Source organism: Leucopleurus acutus (genome assembly GCF_964270905.1).
Source record: "Leucopleurus acutus genome assembly, chromosome: 1".
In the NCBI taxonomy this organism is placed as follows: Eukaryota; Metazoa; Chordata; class Mammalia; order Artiodactyla; family Delphinidae; genus Leucopleurus; species Leucopleurus acutus.
In genome coordinates, this window is record NC_139142.1 from 59,347,460 (window position 1) to 59,369,832 (window position 22,373).

Sequence of the window (22,373 nt, forward strand, 5' to 3'; positions counted from 1 at the left end):
TTGGAGGACTTATACTTCCCAATTTCAAACCTTACTGCAAAGCTACACGAATCAAGACAGTGTGAAACTGGCATTAAGGATAGACATATAAATCAATTAAATACAACTGAGAGCCCAGAAATGCACCCTCACAATTATGGTCAACTGATTTTCAACAAGGATGCCACAACAATTCAATGGGGAAAGATTAGTCATTTCAACAACAGTGCTAAGACAACTGGATATCCACATGCCAAAAATAAAGCTGGACCCCTACCTAACAGAATATACAAAAATTAATTCAAAATAGATCAAAGATCTAAACATAACAGCTAATCACATAAAACTTTTAGAAGGAAACACAGATGTAAATCTTTGTGACCTTGTTTTAAGCAACAGTTTCTTAGAAATGACACCAAAAGCATAACCAACAAAAGAAAAAATAGATAAACTGAGCATCACCAAAATTAAAAAGTTCTATGCTTCAAAGATACCACCAAGAAAGTGAGGAGAACATGCCACAGAATAAGAGAAAATATTTGCAAATTACATATCTGATAAGGGGCTCATATCTATAATATATAAAGTTAGAACTCAACAACAAAGACAAATAACCCTATTTAAAAATAGGCAAAGGGGGCTTCCCTGGTGGCACAGTGGTTAAGAATCCGCCTGCCAATGCAGTGGACACGGGTTTGAGCTCTGGGCGGGGAAGATCCCATATGCCATGGAGCAACTAAGCCCATGTGCCACAAATACTAAGCCTGCACTCTAGAGCCCACAAGCCACAACTACAGAGGCCGCATGCCACAACTACTGAAGCCCGTGCGCCTAGAGCCTGCGCTCTACAACAAAGAGAAGCCACCACAATGAGAAGCCTGCACACCGCAACGAAGAGTAGCCCCCGTGCACCGCAACTACAGAAAGCCTGTGCGCAACAACAAAGACCCAACGCAGCCAAAAATTAATTAATTAATTTTTAAAAATTAAAAATAGGCAAAGGAACTGAGTAGACATTTCTCCAAAGAAAATATATAAATGCCAATAAGCAAATGAAAAGATGTTCAACATCACTAGCCATCAGGGAAACGCAAATTAAAACCTCACTGACACAACACTGTAAACCAACTATACTTCAATAAAATCAAAAAAAAAAAAAGAAACACCTCATTGAGACACACTTCACATCAACTAGGATGGCTATAATCAAAAAGACATAATAACAAGTGTTGGGAGGGAATTCCTGAGGGGTCCAGTGGTTAGGACTCCACACTTCCACTGCAGGGGGCACGGGTTCGATCCCTGGTTGGGGAACTAAGGTCTCACATGCTGCATGGTGTGGCCAAAAAAAAAATAAGTGTTGGGAAAGATGTGGAGAAAACGCAACATTCACAAACTGCTGGTGGAAATATAAACTAGTACAGCCACTGTGAAACACAATCTCGCAGTTCTTCAAAAAGTTAAATATAGATCCAGCAATTCTACTCCTAGGTATATGCCTCAAAGAATTTAAAACATATATCCACACAAAAACTTGTACAAGAATGTCCACAACAGCATCATTTATAACAGCCAGAAAGTACAATAACCCAAATGTCCACCACCTGAAAAATGGATATATCAGTTGTGGTAGGGAATATTATTTGGCAAAAAAAGATATTAAGTATTGATACATAGTACAACATGGATGAATCTTGAAAACATTATGCTAGGCTTAAAAAGCTAGTCACAAGGAAGCACATGTTGTATCATTCCATTTATGTAAAATGGAATCTAGAGTAGGCAAGTTTACAGAGACAGAAAGTAGATAAGCTGTCTAGGGCTTACAAGTAGGGGAGATTGGGTGAAGGGTGACAGCTAAAGAGGTACAGGGTTTCTTTGGGGTGTAAAAAATATGTCTGAAAATATTTTGTGGTGGACATACAACTCTGTGAATATACTAAAAGCCATTCATTTGTACACTTTAAATAAATAGTATAGTATGTGAATCATACCCCCGAAAAGCTGTTAAAAAAACTATACTATTTATAATAGTTTCAAACCTCATCAGATACCAGGGAATAAATCTAAGAAAAGATGTACAAGACCTCAACACAAAAATGTAGGAACAATACTGAGAGAATTTTAAAAAGACATAAAAAGAAGGATATAGCCCACAGATAAACACTCAACACTGTAAAAAGGTAAATTCTCTCCAAATTAATCTATATATTCAATGCAATCCCAAACTCCTAAGAGGCTATGTGTATGTGTGCATGTGTAAACTGATGAAGTGATTTAAAATTTACACAAAAAGACAAAGTGCCAAGACGGCCAAGACAATCTTGAAAAACAAACCTGGAGGTTTATATAGTCAGACATCAAGACGTGCTAGGTAGACTTTAAAAAGCATGATATTCCAATAAACATGTTAAAAAAATTAAAAAATTAAAAAAAATAAAAAGCATGGTATTGGTGCAAGGATATATTTTTTTTAAAAAACAGACCAACAGAATAGAAAATATTATAGAAACAGACTCAGATATATACAGTCACATAACTTAAGACTATGACACTACAGAACAAAAGGAAAAGATGGTCTTTTAATAAATGGTACTGGTAAATTCAATAGCCACATGAAAAATATTGAATACTGGGCTTCTCTGATGGCACAGTGGTTGAGTCCGCCTGCCAATGCAGGGGACATGGGTTCGTGCCCCGGTCCGGGAAGATCCCACATGCCATGGAGCGGCTGGGCCCGTGAGCCATGGCCGCTGAGCCTGCATGTCCGGAGCCTGTGCTCCACAACGGGAGAGGCCACAACAGTGAGAGGCCCGCGTACTGCAAAAAAATATATATATAATATATTGAATACTAACCACCAATCACACCATCACAGATTCAATTCTAGATAGATTAAAGACTGATTAATTTAGGGCTGAACTGTTTCCCCTCAGAATGTGTATGTTGAAGCCCCAATACCTCAAAATGTGACTGTATTTGGAGACAGGCCCTTTAAAGGTCATTAAGTTAGGACTTCCCCGGAGGCGTAGTGGTTAAGAATCCACCTGCCAATTCAGGGGACACGGGTTCAAGCCCTGGTCTGGGAAGACTCCACATGCCGCAGAGCAACTAAGCCCGTGTGCCACAACTACTGAGCCTGCGCTCTAGAGCCCGCGAGCCACAACTACTGAGCCCACATGCTACAACTACTGAAGCCCACGCACCTAGAGGCCGTGCTCCGCAACAAGAGAAGTCACCACAATGAGAAGCCAGCGCACCGCAACAAAGAGCAGCCCCTGCTTGCCACAACTAGAGAAAGCCTGTGGGTAGCAACAAAGACCCAACACAGCCAAAAATAAATAAAATTTTAAAAAAATAAAGGTTGTTAAGTTAAAATGAACCCCTTGGATTAAGACAGGCCCTAATCCATCTTACTGGTGCCCTTACAAGAAGAGGAAATTTGGACACACTGAGAGACATCAGAAACGTGCACCTGCACAGAGAAAAGACAATGTGAGGACAGGGCAAGAAGATGACCAGTTATGTCAAAATGATAAGCCTCAGAAGAAACCAAACCTGCCAACACCTTGATCCTGGACCTCTAGCCTCCTAAACTGTGAAAAAAAATTAATTTCTATGTAAGTCATCCAGTCTGTGGTATTGTGTTATGGCAGTCCTAGCAAACTAGTACAAAGACTAAATGAGTAAAAAAATTAAGTTTCTAAAAGACAACACAGAAGAATATCTTTATACTCTTGAGTACACAAAAAAAATTTAAGTAGGAAACAAATAACAGTCATCATAAAGAAAAGACTGAAAAATTAGACTATGTTACAATTAAGAACTTATGCTTACCAAGACACCATTTGAAATAAAAAGGCAAACCACAGAGTGCAAGAAGATATTTGCAATACGTATATCTGACAAAGGACTTGTATCCAAAACATAGGAAAAAATCCTACATATCAAAAGGAAAAAGAGAGATAAGCATACTTTTTAAAATGTGAAAAAAAAAAACTAGGCAACATGACAAAAAGGATATCCAAATGGCCAATAATCATGAAAAGGTGATTAACCTCATTAGTCAGGGAAATGAAAACTGAAACCACAATGAGACATCACTATGCACCTACCACAATGGTTAAAATTTAGACTGGTAATATGAAAGCCACTGAAGTCTCACACTTTGCAAACAAAGCATGAGTGATCTTCAACTAACACAGAAGTAGCTGCATTGAAAAGTATCAAGTCTTCTGATTCTAACATGAATGTCAACATTTTCAAAAACGTCTTACCTCCTTTTGAACAACACTAAATTTTTCAAGTAGTTTACATTTTTCTTCGATCAGTGTAGAAAGTTCTGCAGCAAGCTTTTTCTCTCTTCCTAAAAACAGAGTTAATGCTATCATGTTTTTAAGTTGATTTAATTGTAAACAACAATGATGAGATCTAAAATAGAAAAAAAGAGCTTACCCACATAGAGCCGGCTTCTAACCTGAAACAAATTTTTAACAAAAATTACATTAAAACACACACACATGCAAGCACATATAATTTATTTAACTTCTATTGCCAACTTAAAAACAAAAGGTTTGTTATTGCCTTAGTGTAAATGTAAGTTCGCCAAAAAGTGTTCTATCCCCAATGAGAAAAATACATATGAAAGTCGTCCTACTGAAGTCACATTGTGTATTAGCATATTAAAGCCTCTGAAATAAGTCTACCTTAAAGATATCTGTTTCATTTCATTTAGCCCACTGCTCCTCAAACATATTTGACCCTAAAACAAATTACTTAAGGAAGCCCCTATATCATCTCCCCAGTAATGATATCCAAAATAACAGTTTGAAAAATGTTACCATGCGGCCATGGATCTGCTGACTATAAAGTAAAAAAACTTTTTTCTTCTTTAACCTCTCTCTCAAACAATGAAGGAAAAATTCCATTTATAAGGGAAGCAGGTTTAGGACTAAGGTAATCTAAGTAGAGAAAACAGTGGGGACTTAAATGATCTACAGAAGATATACAGGAATAAAATTAAATAAAACAAGTTTTAAAAGTCAAGGTACAGGGTTTACGTGGTGGCGCAGTGGTTAGGAATCTGCCTGCCAATGCAGAGGACACGGGTTCAAGCCCTGGTCTGGGAGGATCCCACATGCCGCGGAGCAGCTAGGCCCGTGTGCCATGGCTGCTGAGCCTGCGCTCTGGAGCCCGTGAGTCACGACTACTAAGCCCGCGAGCCACAACTGCTGAGGCCTGCGTGCCTAGAGCCTGTGCTCCGCGGCAGGAGAGGCCACCGCAATGAGAAGCCCGCGTACCAAAGCAAAGAGTCGCTCCCACTCGCCGCAACTAGAGAAAGCCCACGCACAGCAATGAAGACCCAACGCAGCCAAAAATAAAATAAAAATAAAATAAATTAATTAAAAAAGAAAGTCAAGGTACAATATAGTAGGTATAGATGAGGAACAATTAGTGAACTGAAACATCAGATTCAGAAACTATCTCAAAAGGTAACAGTAAACCATTAAAAAAAAAAGAAAAAAAGTTAAGAGGGAAGTGAGAAGTAGAAGAGCCAACATCTTAAAAAAATAATAGTTCCAAAGAGGAAAAAAAAATGTAAAATGCAGAAGAAACTTCCCAGAATTAATAAAGATAAAAGATTTCATATTTAAATATTCAAGAGAATTTAAAGAAATAAGAAAAAAAATCAAACCTGAACATATTATATTGAAATAAGGATATCAAATTAAAAGCCTCCACAGAGAACAGATCACTTACAAATGAATAAGAATCACATTGACACTAGACCTTTCAAAAAGTAACATTAGATGTAAAAAGACAAGGAAGTAAAAGGATAGAACTTTGCACACAGAATGCTTGTATCAAGCAAATTATCATTTCAGTGTGAAGACTTAATTCAAACATCCTCAAGCATACAAAAGGTTTGCCACACAAAGACCAACACTGAAAACAATCTAGAAAGTATTCAAATATGGGAAGAATTAAATTCAGGAGCCCCTGCAAGAGATATGTCAATTATGGGTGATCAAATATCTTGGTAATATTTGTTGTTGTCTTGAGGACTGGAGAAGGGGTGGAGGAGAAAGTAAAAAACAAAGAAATGGAAAAGGAAATATTTTTAGAACTAAAATTCTAGATTATACCAATATGAAAGGGGATTGGAAAGTGAAAGAGACCAAGGGATGTGAAAGTATGCTAAATAAGGTTTTTGTTTTCTCAGAAGGAAGATTTACTTACAAATGTAGAAAAGAAACATTAAAAGTGGAACAAATTAATAAAGTATGCTAGAAGAAACTGGTCCAAATACAACAGTAATCAATAATCATAATATATGTAGATACACTAAACTCAGTGAAAAAACAGAGATTTTCAGATTATATAAAAGAAATTCATACAGAACTGAATTACTTTGCTGTACACCCAAAACTAATACATTATAAATTAACTATACTCCAACAAAATAAAAATAAAAAAAGAAATTCATACAGGACATACATTAAGTAAAAGACCGGAAAATATAAGGATGGAAAAAGACACATGAAATATTACCAAAAAGAAAACTGGTCTGGCTATACTAACATCAGATAAGAGACTTTAAGACAAAAGCATCGGAAGAGTTATAGAGGGTCACTAGTTATTGATAAAAGATTCAATCCACCAAGAAGAGATGTAGCAATTCTAAACATGTATCCACCTAACAAAATATCCTCAAAATATGTAAAGCGAGAATTGACAAAACTACAGAAAGTAACTGATAAATCCATCATGACAGTGGAATTCAGCCAACTTCTCTTCACTCTTGACAGATGAAGGAAACAAAAAAAGAGCAAGAATATGTAATACACGAACACCACAAATTAGATAATTAGCAAGCTTGACCTAATAATGGATGGATATAGAATGATATACATGTATCTGCTTTCAATAATAATCAGGAGCATAAAGAGCACAGAAAAAGTCTACATGTATGTGGAACTCTCATACGTAGCATGGCAGATGAATGGGAAGAAGGGAGACTATTCAATAAACAAAGCTGGGGAAAAGGTTATATTGCGGGGGAAGGGGGGTGGGGAATTACACCAACTCCTTACCCCACACTAAACAAAAAATCAACTCAAGATGGATCAAGCAATTCTGTGCTAAAAGAAAACTGTTTTAATTAAGAATTTCTACTCATCACAAAACATCTTAAGAAAAATGAAAAGATGTTTCGTACTGGGACATATGCAATATAGATAATCAACAAGAATATCATCAAGAATATATAAAGAACTCCTACAAATAAAAAAGAAAACAAACTACTCAAAAGAAAAATGGGTATAAGACATAAATATTTCCCTGAAGAAAAAATACATATGGACAATAAATTTACTGAGTTTTCAATCTCACTAGTGATCAAGGAATACAAATCAGAACCATGGTTAAGATACCATTCAAGTGGCAAAAATAAAGAATTTCAACAATAACAGGTGTTGGAGATGACACAGATCAAATGGATCTCCAGGACCTCTTATATACTACTGTTGGGAGTATAAATTGGTACAGACAATTTGGAAAAGAATTTGGTACTATGTTTTAAAAGCAGAACTTCCAATATACTATATAACCCAGTAATCTCACACCTAGTATATTCCCAAGAGAAACTTACAAATATACAACAGGAGACAAGTATAAGAAACTACCCAGCAGCATTATTTGTAATAGAAAAAAACCTGGAAACAACTCAAAGGCCCAAGACCATAAAATATATAAATTAATTGTAATATATTCTTACAATATAATATTCTTAAAACAATCAAAATGGGTCAAAAATATGGATGAATCTTAGCAATATAGGATGGAGTAAAACAGTTCCAAAACATGACATATGGCATGAGACTAAGCAAAATTACTACACTTCTGAAGGATTTGTGTACATATGACCAAAAAACATTTTTTTTAAGGCATGGGAATAATTAACACAGGATCCAGAACAGGATTACCTCTAGTGCAGGGAGGCAGGGGGATGAAATGAGGGAGGATCACCTAAATATAGGTGACAGTCAATATCTTTGATTCCAGGTTGGGTGGTATATTCACAGATGTATAGTATACTGTTAAAAATAAACACAGACCCCAAATAATAAGCAAGTAAGAAATAAAGGTAGGTTTTGCTGTACACCTGAAACTTACACAACATTATAAATCAACTATACTCCAATAAAAATTTTTTAAAAAAAAAGAAATAGAGGTAGGGTTTTAGTATTAGTGTGGAATACTCCTACAGAGAATTTTTACACTTTAAAAAATTCCTCTAAATCCATATTCAGTTTCTAGCAGCCACACATTAACATGAGTAGCCCACATAACAATAACCTGTTTCCTTAAAACAAAAGATATGTTTCTCATATTACTTGTTCAACATGAAGACAGAACGAACATTCTCTTAGTATACAGAGCACTGGTTACTTACCGATCGAAAACTTCTCCACAAAAACAAAAGAATAGCAAAAAATCCAACAACAGTTGCAAATATCACTAATTCCCATGGAAAACCATAGAAGTTAGAACCTGGTCTCATATCTTCAGGCAATGCTGCCACAACCTTCAAGACAAAGAAAATTAACCTCTTAAAAATACACTTTTGATAAAAATTGTTGATTACAAACTGCTAAACACTGAATTTTTCTGTGTCCCCCTGCAACCCCAAAATTCTTATGTTGAAACCTAATCCCCAATGTGATGGTATCTGGAAGTAGGGCCCTTTGGAGGTGATTAGGTCATAAGAGTGGAGCCCTCAGAAATGGGATTAGTGACCTTAGAAGAGAGGCTCCAAGCTCCCTTGACACTTCTACCACGTGAGGTTATAATGAGAAGACTATGAACCAGAAGTGTGCCCTCACCACACACCAGATCCGTGGCATCTTTATCTTGGTGTTCCCAGCCTCCAGAACTGTGAGAAAAATGTTTGCTGTTTAAGCCACCCAGTCTATGGTATTTTGTTATGGCAGCCCCAACAGATTAAGACACAAACGTAAGTACAAGTTTACATGTAAATACTATTAACACCCTTTTCATGAAATGGGTACCAGACTATCACCAAACAGCAGGTATCAGAGGGTATTTTTCTGGCAATTTTCAACCACTATCACCAAGTGATGAAGGAAAGTAGTATGGTGAAATTTAATGATTTTTCTGACCAGAGTTCTACAGAGATGCCTCAGAGCTTCTGAAAATGAGAGTAAGAGGAAAGAAGGCCAAAGAAAGACGCTGAATCAGGTGGTCTTACCCTGATTCAACCAGTTTAGGCTTTTTCCATAGAGTATATGGGGTTCCATATAAGATTCCCCTATGGGGGGGGAAAAATGGATCTGCTGCTTTATTAAAGTTTGAAAACCACTGATGAAACCTTGGATTTAGAATTTGAATCCCTCTACCCTACCTCAGTGGCTCCCTTCTCTTATCTGTAATAGGAATAATGCTGTATGAATATGGAGTGCAGGTACTCAATAAAGGTAGCTGTTTCTATTAGTCCTCCTCCAAAGACCATGATCCTATAACCACAGCCTTTCCACATTATTTCTCTCCCTAACAAGTTTTCAGCACAAAACAGCTTAAGGCTTTTGCAGTTGCTTCTGTATTTCATCTTTCTCTGGGTCAGTTCATTATTCACTGTCATCCAATGAGGTTATTTTTCTTTGTTACCAGGCCCCACATATTATTCAATCACATAAAAAGGTGAAAAGTAGGGGGGAAAAAATACCCTTTTTTAAAAACAACCTCAAGTCTGATCAGGTTTGATTCTTTCCAGGGTTCAACCCCAAACCTCTATGGCAAATCTTCCCTTTTTAGGCCCCTTCTATCTAGAAAAACACCTTTTAATATCTATTCTCTTCTCCAAAATCTTTTTTGTAACTGTGACCCATATATGCTATCAACAGTTCATTAACCTGTATTAAATAAACCTGATTATACCTTTTCTAAAAAAAAAAAAAAAAAAAAACCCCTTTACCCTGATCTCTGCCTCTGCCTTTCCCTACATTACCCTTGTTACCAGCTCACAGAATTGTGACATCGCTAGAAACAACCAGTGATTTAAAAAAAAAAAAAAAAAAACTATTTCTGTCTCTGAGTAAAAGAGGCATTTGACACACAGTACTGGGAAGAAAAGATGCTTTCTTTACAGTTTACATATTCTCCAACCATCTTACTTTCAGCTAACTATGTCAAAACATAGAATGCACATCACTTCAAAAACCTAATAATCGGAATGATTTCTTTACAACACTACAACACTTTAAGAGACAATTCTAAAAGCATCTCTCAGATTAAACATGTAATTATCTTTAGTATAGTGATATTTCTTAAATCCAATAACATTTTATCAGTCCTTCTATTCTAAAAGGAGATGGTAAATTCTACATTAAAGCCTTGAGCTGGTGGAATCTGGTGGGATCTGGTGGACTGAGGAATAGCAAAGAATCTGAGTCTCAAGAATGCATCTCAAATCCATTGCTCAGGTCTTAATTATGCTGGTTTTCTCATGGAGATTTTTCACCCTTAAATTTTAACTAAAATATAGAACCCTATCTCACAAAAGTATAGAAAGAATAACCAAATTTATCAAACATCAATAAATATAATGCAATACACAATTACACATGATTTGATAAACTGGTCCTAAATTTTAGAATAGGTAACCCTACATACAACATGGTAGTGATTAATCACGGAACACTTAAAACCTATTCCACTCCCAAACATGAGTATTAAAGGAATTCTAGACCACGTAACTTAAAAGAAGCAATTAATCAAGCTGACAAAATACAGTGAGGTTAAATTAAAATTATTTTTCATTTTACCTCAAATAAATATTATATTAATAAAAACAACATAATAAGATGTCAATATACAGGCCCTGATAATACTTGACTGTAATGCAAAGTTTTATGAACCTACACTCTACAATACATAAAACTTAAAAAATAATTTCTACTTTACATAAAGAGATTTTTTCCTGTAATTAGTGATAAACCACCAAAAAGTTTAAAAGGGGCACTGATTCACTCATTATTCATAATCAAGTTTGATAAAAACTATTTTTAGTATATCCCTTTCTTAAATTTTTTTCTTTACAAAAAATGTAAACTTGTAATCATTAATAATTCTCTCTTTAAAAGGGTATCAAAAGAGCTTTAGAATCAAATGGTCTAAAAAGAGCTAAGGCAGAATAAGAGTTCAACCCAAACAAGATGAAACACAATCTGTAAAATTAATAATTACCTCACAAGAAGCAGTTAACATTCGTTCAGTCATTCATCCATCTACCCAGCAACTAATTCCACATTTATTAACAAGTTACATTCCAGACACTTTTAAAAACATACTCTTTTCATTTTATCCATTTCCATTGTTTTAACGGAAACTAAACACTAAAACCACTATGCTAATAACTCACAAATCTGTGACTCCAACTCTGAGTTTTATAATACCAGTTTATTGGACAAATCTACATGGATGTCCTGGAAGGGTCACTGTACAGAAAGATCGTCTGATACAGTCTATGTTCCACTGAAACGGGAAAGTTTCCTGCAAATAGTTATGATATCATCCTTAATGTGGTGAGGGAAGTGATCATTCCCAAAGCCAACCATACAGATAAAGGGAGAGGACCTCTAAAAGGAAACCAGTATCTGATCTTAAGCTGGTAAAACAACTATTTCTACTTCGGTCATTCTCTCTTGGGACCTAGACATTGAGGAAGGTAGGAGTAAGGATGGGTGCTAAAATGGTACCTAGCCCATAAAAATATGCCAGGTCCTGGGACTTCCCTGGTGGTCCAGTGGTTAAGAATCTGCCTTCTAATGCAGGGAACACAGGTTCGATCCCTAGTCAAGTAACTAAGAGCCCACATGCCACGAGGCAACTAAGCACACACACTCTAGAGCCCATGCACCACAACTAGAGAGCCCGTGTGCCACAACTAGAGAGCCCGTGTGCTTCAACAAAGAGCCCATGTGCTGCAATGAAAGATCTGACGCAGCCAAATAAATAAATAAATATTAAAATATATATATATGTCAGGTCCTAAAATGGGACACAGGCTGAGAGGAAGGTATATTATTAAGACTAAACTGTCTGATTCTTATTCTTCTCCTTTCTTTTTTTTACCCTCAGTATAAAACCACTTAGTAAAGGTTTACTTAAATGTTTCAGTCTTGTTTCAGCCTTTTTTCAGCAGCCTTATCAGATACTAGGCTTAGCCTAATGTTCTAAATAAAAGCAGGGCAGGGTTATAAACACATTTTTGTTTATAACTCCCTTTTTCTCTATCTAATTTAAAACACAACTGCATAATGCAATAATTAGAAATTTATTTTGTTGGATGTAAAATACATAAAGATGTAAATTGTAACAAAAACAGCATACAGAATGCAAGGATGGAACTATATAGAAGAAAAGTTGTTGACATTAAGTGGATTAACCCAAAGTAAATGATTATAAATCAAACACATACAGTTAAGGGGCGGGGGGGGGAACACTAAAACGGCACAGTATAAAACATCTATATAACACAAAAGAAATGGAGGAACTAAGAAACAAAAAAGACCTAAGAAATATAGAAAATAGCAAAATGGCAGAAGTATCACTAATTATATTAAATGTGAATGAGTTATACTGTCCAACTAAATGGCAGAGATTGGCAGAATAGACAGAAAAAAAACACGTTCCAACTATATGCCATCTACAAGACACACACTTTAGATTAAAACACATAAATAGGTTGAAAGATGGAAGAAGAGGCAAGACTAGTTCAAGATGGCGGAGTACAAGGACGTGTTCTCACTCCCTCTGGTGAGAGCACTGGAATCACAACTAACTGCTGAACAATCATCAATGGGAAAACACTGGAACTCATCAAAAAAGATACCCCAAATCCAAAGACAAAGGAGAAGCCACAATAAGATGGTACGAGGGCTCAATCACAATAAAATCAAATCCCATAACTGCTGGGTGGGTGACTCACAAACTGGAGAACAATTATACCACAGAAGTCCACCCACTGGAGTGAAGGTTGTGAGCCCCACGTCAGGCTTCCCAACCTGGGGGTCTGGCAATGGGAGGAGGAATTCCTAGAGAATCAGACTTTGAAGACTAGCAGGATGTGATTGCAGGACTTCGACAGGACTGGGGGAAACAGAGACTCCACTCTTGGAGGGCACACACAAAGTAGTGTGCACATCGGGACCCAGGGGAAGGAGCAGTGACCCCAGAGGAGAATGAACCAGACCTACCTGCTAGTGCTGGAGGGTCTCCTGCAGAGGCAGGGGGTGGCTGTGTCTCACTGTGAGAACAAGGACACTGGCAGCAGAAGTTCTGGGAAGTACTCCTTGGTGTGAGCCCTCCCAGAGTACACCATTAGCCCCACCAAAAAGCCTGGGTAGGCTCCAGTGTTGGGTTGCCTCAGGCCAAACAACAACAGGGAGGAAACCCAGCCCCACCCATCACAGACAAGTGGATTGAAGTTTTACTGAGCTCTGCTCTATAGAGCAACAGCCAGCTCTACCCACAACCAGTCCCTCCCATCAGGAAACTTTCACAAGCCTCTTAGATAGCCTAATCCACCTGAAGGCAGACAGCAGAAGCAAGAACAACTACAATCCTGCAGCCTGTGAAACAAAACCACATTCACAGAAAGAGAGACAAGATAAAAAGGCAGAGGGCTATATACCAGATGGTGGAACAAGATAAAACCCCATAAAAACAACTAAATGAAGTGGGGATAGGTAATCTTCCAGAAAAACAATTCAGAATAGCAATAGTGGGAGAAGGGGAAGAAGGCGGAAGAGTAAGACGCGGAGACCACCTTCCTCCCCACAGATGCATCAGAAATACATCTACACGTGGAACAACTCCTACAGAACACCTACTGAACGCTGGCAGAAGACCTCAAACCTCCCAAAAGGCAAGAAACTCCCCCACGTACCTGGGTAGGGCAAAAGAAAAAACAATAAAGAGAGACAAAAGAATAGGGGCGGGACCTGCACCAGTGGGAGGGAGCTGTGAAGGAGGAAAGGCTTCCACACACTAAGAAGCCCCTTCGCGGGCGGAGACTGCGGGTGGCGGAGGGGGTAAGCTTCGGAGCCGCGGAGGAGAGCACAACAACAGGGGTGCGCAAGGCAAAGCGGAGAGATTCCCGCACAGAGGACTGGTGCCAACCGGCACTCACCAGCCTGAGAGGCTTGTCTGCTAACCGGCCGGGGCGGGCGGGGCTGGGAGCTGATGCTCAGGCTTTGGTCGGGGCACAGGGAGAGGACTGGGGTTGGCAGGGTGAACAGAGCCTGAAAGGGTTAGTGCACCATGGCTAGCCACGGGGGAGTCCGGGGAAAAGTCTGGACCAGCCAAAGAGGCAAGAAACTTTTTCTTCCCTCTTTGTTTCCTGGTGCTCGAGGAGAGGGGATTAAGAGCGCTGCTTAAAGGAGCTCCAGAAACGGGCGCGAACCGCGGCTAACAGCACGGACCCCAGAAACGGGCATGAGACGCTAAGGCTGCTGCTGCCGCCACCAAAAAGCCTGTGTGTGAGCACATATCACTATCCACAACTCCCTTCCAGGGAGCCTGTGCAGCCCGCCACTGCCAAGGTCCCAGGATCCAGGGACAACTTCCTCCGGAGAACGCACAGCACGCCTCAGGCTGGTGCAACGTCACACTGGCCTCTGCCGCCGCAGGCTCGCCCCACACTCCGTGCCCCTCCCTCCCCCCGGCCTGAGTGAGCCAGAGCCCCCGAGTCAGCTGCTCCTTTAACCCCATCCTGTCTGAGCGAAGAACAGACGCCCTCCGGCGACCTACACGCAGAGGCGGGGCCAAATCCAAAGCTGAGTCCTGGGTGCTGTGCGAACAAAGAAGAGAAAGGGAAATTTCTCCCAGCAGCCTCAGGACCAACGGATTAAATCTCCACAATCCACTTCACATACACTGCATCTGTGGAATACCTGAACAGACAACGAATCATCCCAAATTGAGGAGGTGGACTTTAAGAGCAACATTTATTATTTTTTCCCCTTTTCCTCTTTTTGTGAGTGTGTATGTATATGCATCTGTGTGAGATTTTGTCTGTAGAGCTTTGCTTTCACCATTTGTCCTAGGGTTCTATCTGTCCGTTTTTTTGTTGTTTTTTTTTTACTTTTAAAAAAATTTTTTTCTTAATAATTATTTTTATTTTACTAACTTTATTTTATTTTTTCTTATTTTTATTTTCTTTTATCCTCTTTCTTTCTTTCTACTTCTCCCTTTTATTCTGAGCCATGTGGATGAAAGACTCTTGGTGCTGCAGCCAGGAGTCAGTGCTGTGCCTCTCAGGTGGGAGAGCCAACTTCAGGACACTGGTCCACAAGAGACCTCCCAGCTCCACGTAATATCAAATGGCAAAAATCTCACAGAGATCTCCATCTCAACACCAACACCCAGCTTCACTCAACGACCAGCAAGCTACAGTGCTGGACACCCTATGCAAAACAACTAGCCAGAAAGAAATACAACCCCACCCATTAGCAGAGAGGCTGCCTAAAATCATAACAAGTCCACAGACACCCCAAACCACACCACCAGACGTGGACATTCCCACGAGAAAGACAAAATCCAGCCTCATCCACCAGAACACAGGCACTAGTCCCCTCCACCAGGAAGCCTACACAACCCCCTGAAGCAACTTTAGGCACTGGGGACAGACACCAAAAACAACGGGAACTACGAACCTGCAGCCTGCAAAAAGGAGACCCCAAAAACAGTAAGTTAAACAAAATGAGAAGACAGAAAAACACACAGCAAATGAAGGAGCAAGATAAAAACCCACCAGGCCTAACAAATGAAGAGGAAATAGGCAGTCTACCTGAAAAAGAATTCAGAACAATGATAGTAAAGATGATCTAAAATCTTGGAAAAAGAACAGAGAAAAAAGCAAGAAACACTTAACAAGGACTTAGAAGAACTAAAGATGAAACAAGCAACGATGAACAACACAATAAATGAAATTAAAAATACTCTAGAAGGGATCAATAGCAGACTAACTGAGGCAGAAGTATAGATAAGTGACCTGGAAGATAAAATAGTGGAAATAACTACTGCAGAGCAGAATAAAGAAAAAAATGAAAAGAATTGAGGACAGTCTCAGAGACTTCTGGGACAACGCTAAACGCATCAACATTTGAATCATAGGGGTTCCAGAAGAAGAAGAGAAAAAGAAAGGGACTGAGAAAATATTTGAAGAGATTATAGTTGAAAACTTCCCTAATAGAGGAAAGGAAATAGTTAATAAAGTCCAAGAAGCAGAGTCCCATACAGGATAAATCCAAGGAGAAACACTCCAAGACACATATTAATCAAACTGTCAAAAATTAATTATAAAGAAAATATATTTAAAAGCAGCAAGGGAAAGACAACAAATAACACACAAGGGAATGCCCATAAGGCTAACAGCTGATCTTTCAGCAGAAACTCTGCAAGTCAGAAGGGACTGGCAGGACATATTTAAAGTGATGAAGGAGAAAAACCTACAACCAAGATTACTCTACCCAGCAAGGATCTCATTCAGATTTGATGGAGAAATTAAAACCTTTACAGACAAGCAAAAGCTGAGAGAGATCAGCACCACCAAACCAGCTTTACAACAAATGCTAAAGGATCTTCTCTAGGCAAGAAACACAAGAGAAAGAAAACACCTACAATAACTAACCCAAAACAATTAAGAAAATGGGAATAGGAACATACATATCGATAATTACCTTAAATGTAAATGGATTAAATGCTACCACCAAAAGACACAGACAGGCTGAATGGATACAAAAACAGGACCCATATATATGCTGTCTACAAGACACCCACTTCAGACCTGGAGACACATACAGACTGAAAGTAAGGGGATGGAAAAAGATATTCCATGCAAATGGAAACCAAAAGAAAGCTGGAGTAGCAATTCCCATATCAGACAAAATAGACTTTAAAAGACTATTAGAAGAGACAAAGAAGGACACTACATAATGATCAAGGGATCGATCCAAGAAGAAGATATAACAATTGTAAACATTTATGCACCCAACATAGGAGCACCTCAATACATAAAGCAAAAACTAACAGCCATAAGAGGGGAAATCGACAGTAAGACATTCATAGTAGGGGACTTTAACACCCCACGTTCACCAATGGACAGATCATTGAAAATGAAAATAAATAAGGAAACACAAGCTTTAAGTCATACATTAAACAAGATGGACTTAATTGATATTTATAGGACATTCCATCCAAAAACAACAGAATACACATTTTTCTCAAGTGCTCATGGAACATTCTCCAGGATAGATCATATCTTGGGTCACAAATCAAGCCTTGGTAAATTTAAGAAAATTGAAATTGTATCAAGTAACTTTTCCGACACAACGCTATGAGACTACATATCAATTACAGGAAAAGATCTGTAAAAAATACAAACACATGGAGGCTAAACAATACACTACTTAATAACGAACTGATCACTGAAGAAATCAAAGAGGAAATCAAAACATACCTCGAAACAAATGACAATGGAGACACGACAACCCAAAACCTGTGGGATGCAGCAAAAGCAGTTCTAAGAGGGAAGTTTACAGCGATAAATTCCTATCTTAAGAAACAGGAAACATCTCAAATAAACAACCTAACCTTGCACCTAAAGCAATTAGAGAAAGAAGAACAAAAAATCCCCAAAGTTAGCAGAAGGAAAGGAATCATAAAAATCAGATCAGAAATAAATGAAAAAGAAATGAAGGAACAATAGGAAAGATCAATAAAACTAAAAGCTGGTTCTGTGAGAAGATAAACGAAATTGATAAACCATTAGCCAGACTCATCAAGAAAAAAAGGGAGAAGACTCAAATCAATAGAATTAGAAATGCAAAAGGAGAAGTAACAACTGACACTGCAGAAATACAAAAGATCATAAGAGATTACTACAAGCAACTCTATGCCAATAAAATGGACAACCTGGAAGAAATGGACAAATTCTTAGAAATGCACAACCTGCCAAGACTGAATCAGGAAGAAATAGAAAATATGAAGAAACCAGTCACAAGCACTGAAATTGAAACTGTGATTAAAAATCTTCCAACAAACAAAAGCCCAGGACCTGATGGCTTCAAAGGCGAATTCTATCAAACATTTAGAGAAGAGCTAACACCTATCCTTCTCAAACTCTTCCAAAATATAGCAGAGGGAGGAACACTCCCAAACTCATTCTACGAGGCCACCATCACCCTGATACCAAAACCAGACAAAGATGTCACAAAGAATGAAAACTACAGGCCAACATCACTGATGAACATAGATGCAAAAATGCTCAACAAAATACTAGCAAACAGAATCCAGCAGCACATTAAAAGGATCATACACCATGATCAAGTGGGGTTTATTCCAGGAATGCAAGGATTCTTCATTATACGCAAGTCAATCAACGTGCTACACCATATTAACAAACTGAAGGAGAAAAACCATATGATCATCTCAATAGATGCAGAGAAAGCTTTCGAAAAAATTCAAAACCCATTTATGATAAAAACCCTCCAGAAAGTAGGCATAGAGGGAACTTTCCTCAATATAATAAAGGCCATATATGACAAACCCACAGCCAACATCATCCTCAACGGTGAAGAACTGAAAGCATTTCCACTAAGATCAGGAACAAGACAAGATTGCCCACTCTAACCACTCTTATTCAACATAGTTTTGGAAGTTTTAGCCACAGCAATCAGAGAAGAAAAGGAAATAAAAGGAATGCAAATCGGAAAAGAAAAAGTAAAGCTGTCACTGTTTTCAGATGACATGATATTATACATAGAGAATCCTAAAAATGCTACCAGAAAACAACTAGAGCTAATCAATGAATTTGGTAAAGTAGCACGATACAAAATTAATGCACAGAAATCTCTGGCACTCCTATACACTAACAATGAAAAATCTGAACGTGAAATCAAGAAAACACTCCTATTTACCACTGCAACAAAAAGAATAAAATATCTAGGAATAAACCTACCTAAGGAGACAACAGACCTGTATGCAGAAAATTATAAGACACTGATGAAAGAAATTAAAGATGATACAAATAGATGGAGAGATATACCATGTTCTTGGATTGGAAGAATCAACATTGTGAAAATGACTCTACTACCCAAAGCAATCTACAGATTCAATGCAATCCCTATCAAACTACCACTGGCATTTTTCACAGAACTAGAACAAAAAAATTTCACAATTTGTACGGAAACACAAAAGACCCCGAATAGCCAAAGCAATCTTGAGAACGAAAAATGGAGCTGGAGGAATCAGGCTGCGTGACTTCAGACTATACTACAAAGCTACAGTAATCAAGACAGTATGGTACTGGCACAAAAACAGAAATATAGATCAATGGAACAGGAGAGAAAGCCCAGAGATAAACCCACGCACATATGGTCACCTTATCTTTGATAAAGGAGGCAGGAATGTACATTGGAGAAAGGACAGCCTCTTCAATAACTGGTGCTGGGAAACGTGGATGGACAGGTACATGTAAAAGTATGAGATTAGAACACTCCCTAACACCATACACAAAAATAAGCTCAAAATGCATTAAATGCCTAAATGTAAGGCCAGAAACTATGAAACTCTTAGAGGAAAACACAGGCAGAACACTCTATGACATAAACCACAGCAATATCCTTTTTGACCCACCTCCTAGAGAAGTGGAAATAAAAACAAAAATAATCAAATGGGACCTAATGAAACTTCAATGCTTTTGCACAGCAAAGGAAACCATAATAAAGACCAAAAGACAACCCTCAGAATGGGAGAAAATATTTGCAAATGAAGCAACTGACAAAGGATTAATCTCCAAAATTTACAAGCAGCTCATGCAACTCAATAACAAAAAACAACCCAATCCAAAAATGGGCAGAAGACCTAAATAGACATTTCTCCAAAGAAGATATACAGACTGCCAACAAACACAAGAAACAATGCTCAACATCATTGATCATTAGACAAATGCAAATCAAAACTACAATGAGATATCATCTCACACCAGCCAGAATGGCTATCATCAAAAAATCTAGAAACAATAAATGCTGGAGAGGGTGTGGAGAAAAGGGAACACTCTTGCACTGCTGGTGGGAATGTGAATTGGTACAACCACTATGGAGAACAGTATGGAGGTTCCTTAAAAAACTACAAATAGAACTACCATATGACCCAGCAATCCCACTACTGGGCATATACCCTGAGAAAACCATAATTAAAAAAGAGTCATGTACCAAAATGTTCATTGCAACTCTATTTACAATACCCAGGAGATGGAAACAACAAAAGTGTCCAACATCAGATGAATGGATAAAGAAGATGTGGCACATGTATACAATGGAATATTACTCAGCCATAAAAAGAAACGTAATTGAGGTATTTGTAGTGAGGTGGATGGACCTAGAGTCTGTCATACAAAGTGAAGTAAGTCAGAAAGAGAAAGACAAATGCCGTATGCTAACACATATATATGGAATCTAAGGGGGAAAAAAATGTCATGATGAACCCAGGGGTGAGACAGGAATAAAGACTCAGACCTACTAGAGAATGGACTTGAGGATATGGGGAGGGGGAAGGGTAAGCTGTGACAAAGTGAGAGAGTGGCATGAACATATATACACTACCAAACGTAAAATAGATAGCTAGTGGGAAGCAGCTGCATAGCACGGGGAGATCAGCTCGGTGTTTTGTGACCACCTAAAGGGGTGGGATAGGGAGGGTGGGAGTGAGGGGTAAGTGATATGGGAACATATGTGTGTGTGTGACTGATTCACTTTGTTATGAAGCAGAAAATAGCACACCATTGTAAAGCAATTATACGCCAATAAATATGTAAATAAATATATATATATATATATTAAAAAAAGAATAACAAGAGTGAAGATGATCCAGGACCTCGGAAAAAGAATAGAGGCAAAGATCGAGAAGATTCAGGAAATGTTTAACAAAGACCTAGAAGAATTAAAGAACAAACAGAGATGAACAATACAATAACTGAAATAAAAACTACACTAGAAGGAATCAATAGCAGAATAACTGAGGCAGAAGAACAGGTAAGTGACCTGGAAGACCGAATGGTGGAATTCACTGCTGCAGAACAGAAGAAAAAAGAATGAAAAGAAATGAAGACAGCCTAAGAGACCGCTGGGACAACATTAAATGCAACAACATTTGCATTCTCCTTCTGGGGTCCCAGAAGGAGAAGAAAGAGGAAAAGGACCCAAGAAAATATTTGAAAAGATTATAGTCAAAAACTTCCCTAACATGGGAAAGTAAACAGTCACCCAAGTCCAGGAAGTGAAGAGAGTCCCAGGCAGGATAAACCCAAGGAGGAACACACCGAGACACACAGTAATCAAATTAACAAAAATTAAAGACAAAGAAAAATTATTGAAAGCAGCAAGGGAAAAATGACAAATAACATATAAGGGAACTCCCATAAGGTTAACAGCTGATTTCTCAGCAAAAACTCTACAAGCCAGAAGGGAGTGGCATGACATATTTAAAGTGATGAAAGGGAAGAAGCTACAACCAAGATTACTCCAAGATTACTCAAGATCCGGCAAGGATCTCATTCAGATTCAATGGACAAATCAAAAGCTTTACAGACAAGCAAAAGCTAAGAGAATTCAGCACCACCAAACCAGCCCTACAACAAATGGTAAAGAAACTTCTCTAAGTGGGAAACATGTGAGAAGAAAAGGCCCTACAAAAACAAACCCAGAACAATTAAGAAAATGGTAATAGGAACATACATATCAATAATTACCTTAAACGTGAATGGATTAAATGCCCAACCAAAAGACACAGGCTTGCTGAATGGATACAAAAACAAGATCCATATATTTGCTGTCTACAAGAGACCCACTTCAGACCTAGGGACACATACAGACTGAAAGTGAAGGGATGGAAAAAGATATTTCATGCAAATGGAAATCAAAAGAAAGCTGGAGTAGCAATACTCATATCACATAAAATAGACTTTAAAATAAAGAATGTTACAAGAGACAAGGAAGGACACTGCATAATGATCAAGGGATCAAACCAAGAAGAAGATATAACAATTATAAATATATATGCATATATATGCACCCAACATAGGAAAACCTCAATACATAAGGCAACTGCTAGCAGCTATAAAAGAGGAAATCAACATTGACACAGTAATAGTAAGGGACTTTAACACCTCACTTACACAAATGGACAGATCATCCAAACAGAAAATTAAGAAGGAAACACAAGCTTTAAATGACACAATAGGGCCTTCCCTGGTGGCGCAGTGGTTGAGAGTCCGCCTGCCTACGCAGGGGACACGGGTTCGTGCCCCGGTC

At 38.2% G+C, this 22,373-nt stretch overlaps 1 protein-coding gene across 6 annotated transcripts in view; it reads right to left on the minus strand.

Annotated features, from left to right (window-relative positions):
* Positions 1-22,373, minus strand: part of MIA2 (MIA SH3 domain ER export factor 2) — a 110,171-nt gene that overhangs the window by 57,290 nt on the left and 30,508 nt on the right. For all 6 annotated transcript variants that reach the window (XM_082836527.1, XM_082836529.1, XM_082836528.1 and 3 more), the window contains 3 exons: positions 8,435-8,566; positions 4,435-4,456; positions 4,257-4,345 (listed from right to left, as the gene is read on the minus strand). In XM_082836527.1, coding sequence (XP_082692653.1) covers positions 4,257-4,345; positions 4,435-4,456; positions 8,435-8,566 — 243 coding nt within the window. The remainder of the gene's footprint in view (positions 1-4,256; positions 4,346-4,434; positions 4,457-8,434; positions 8,567-22,373) is intronic.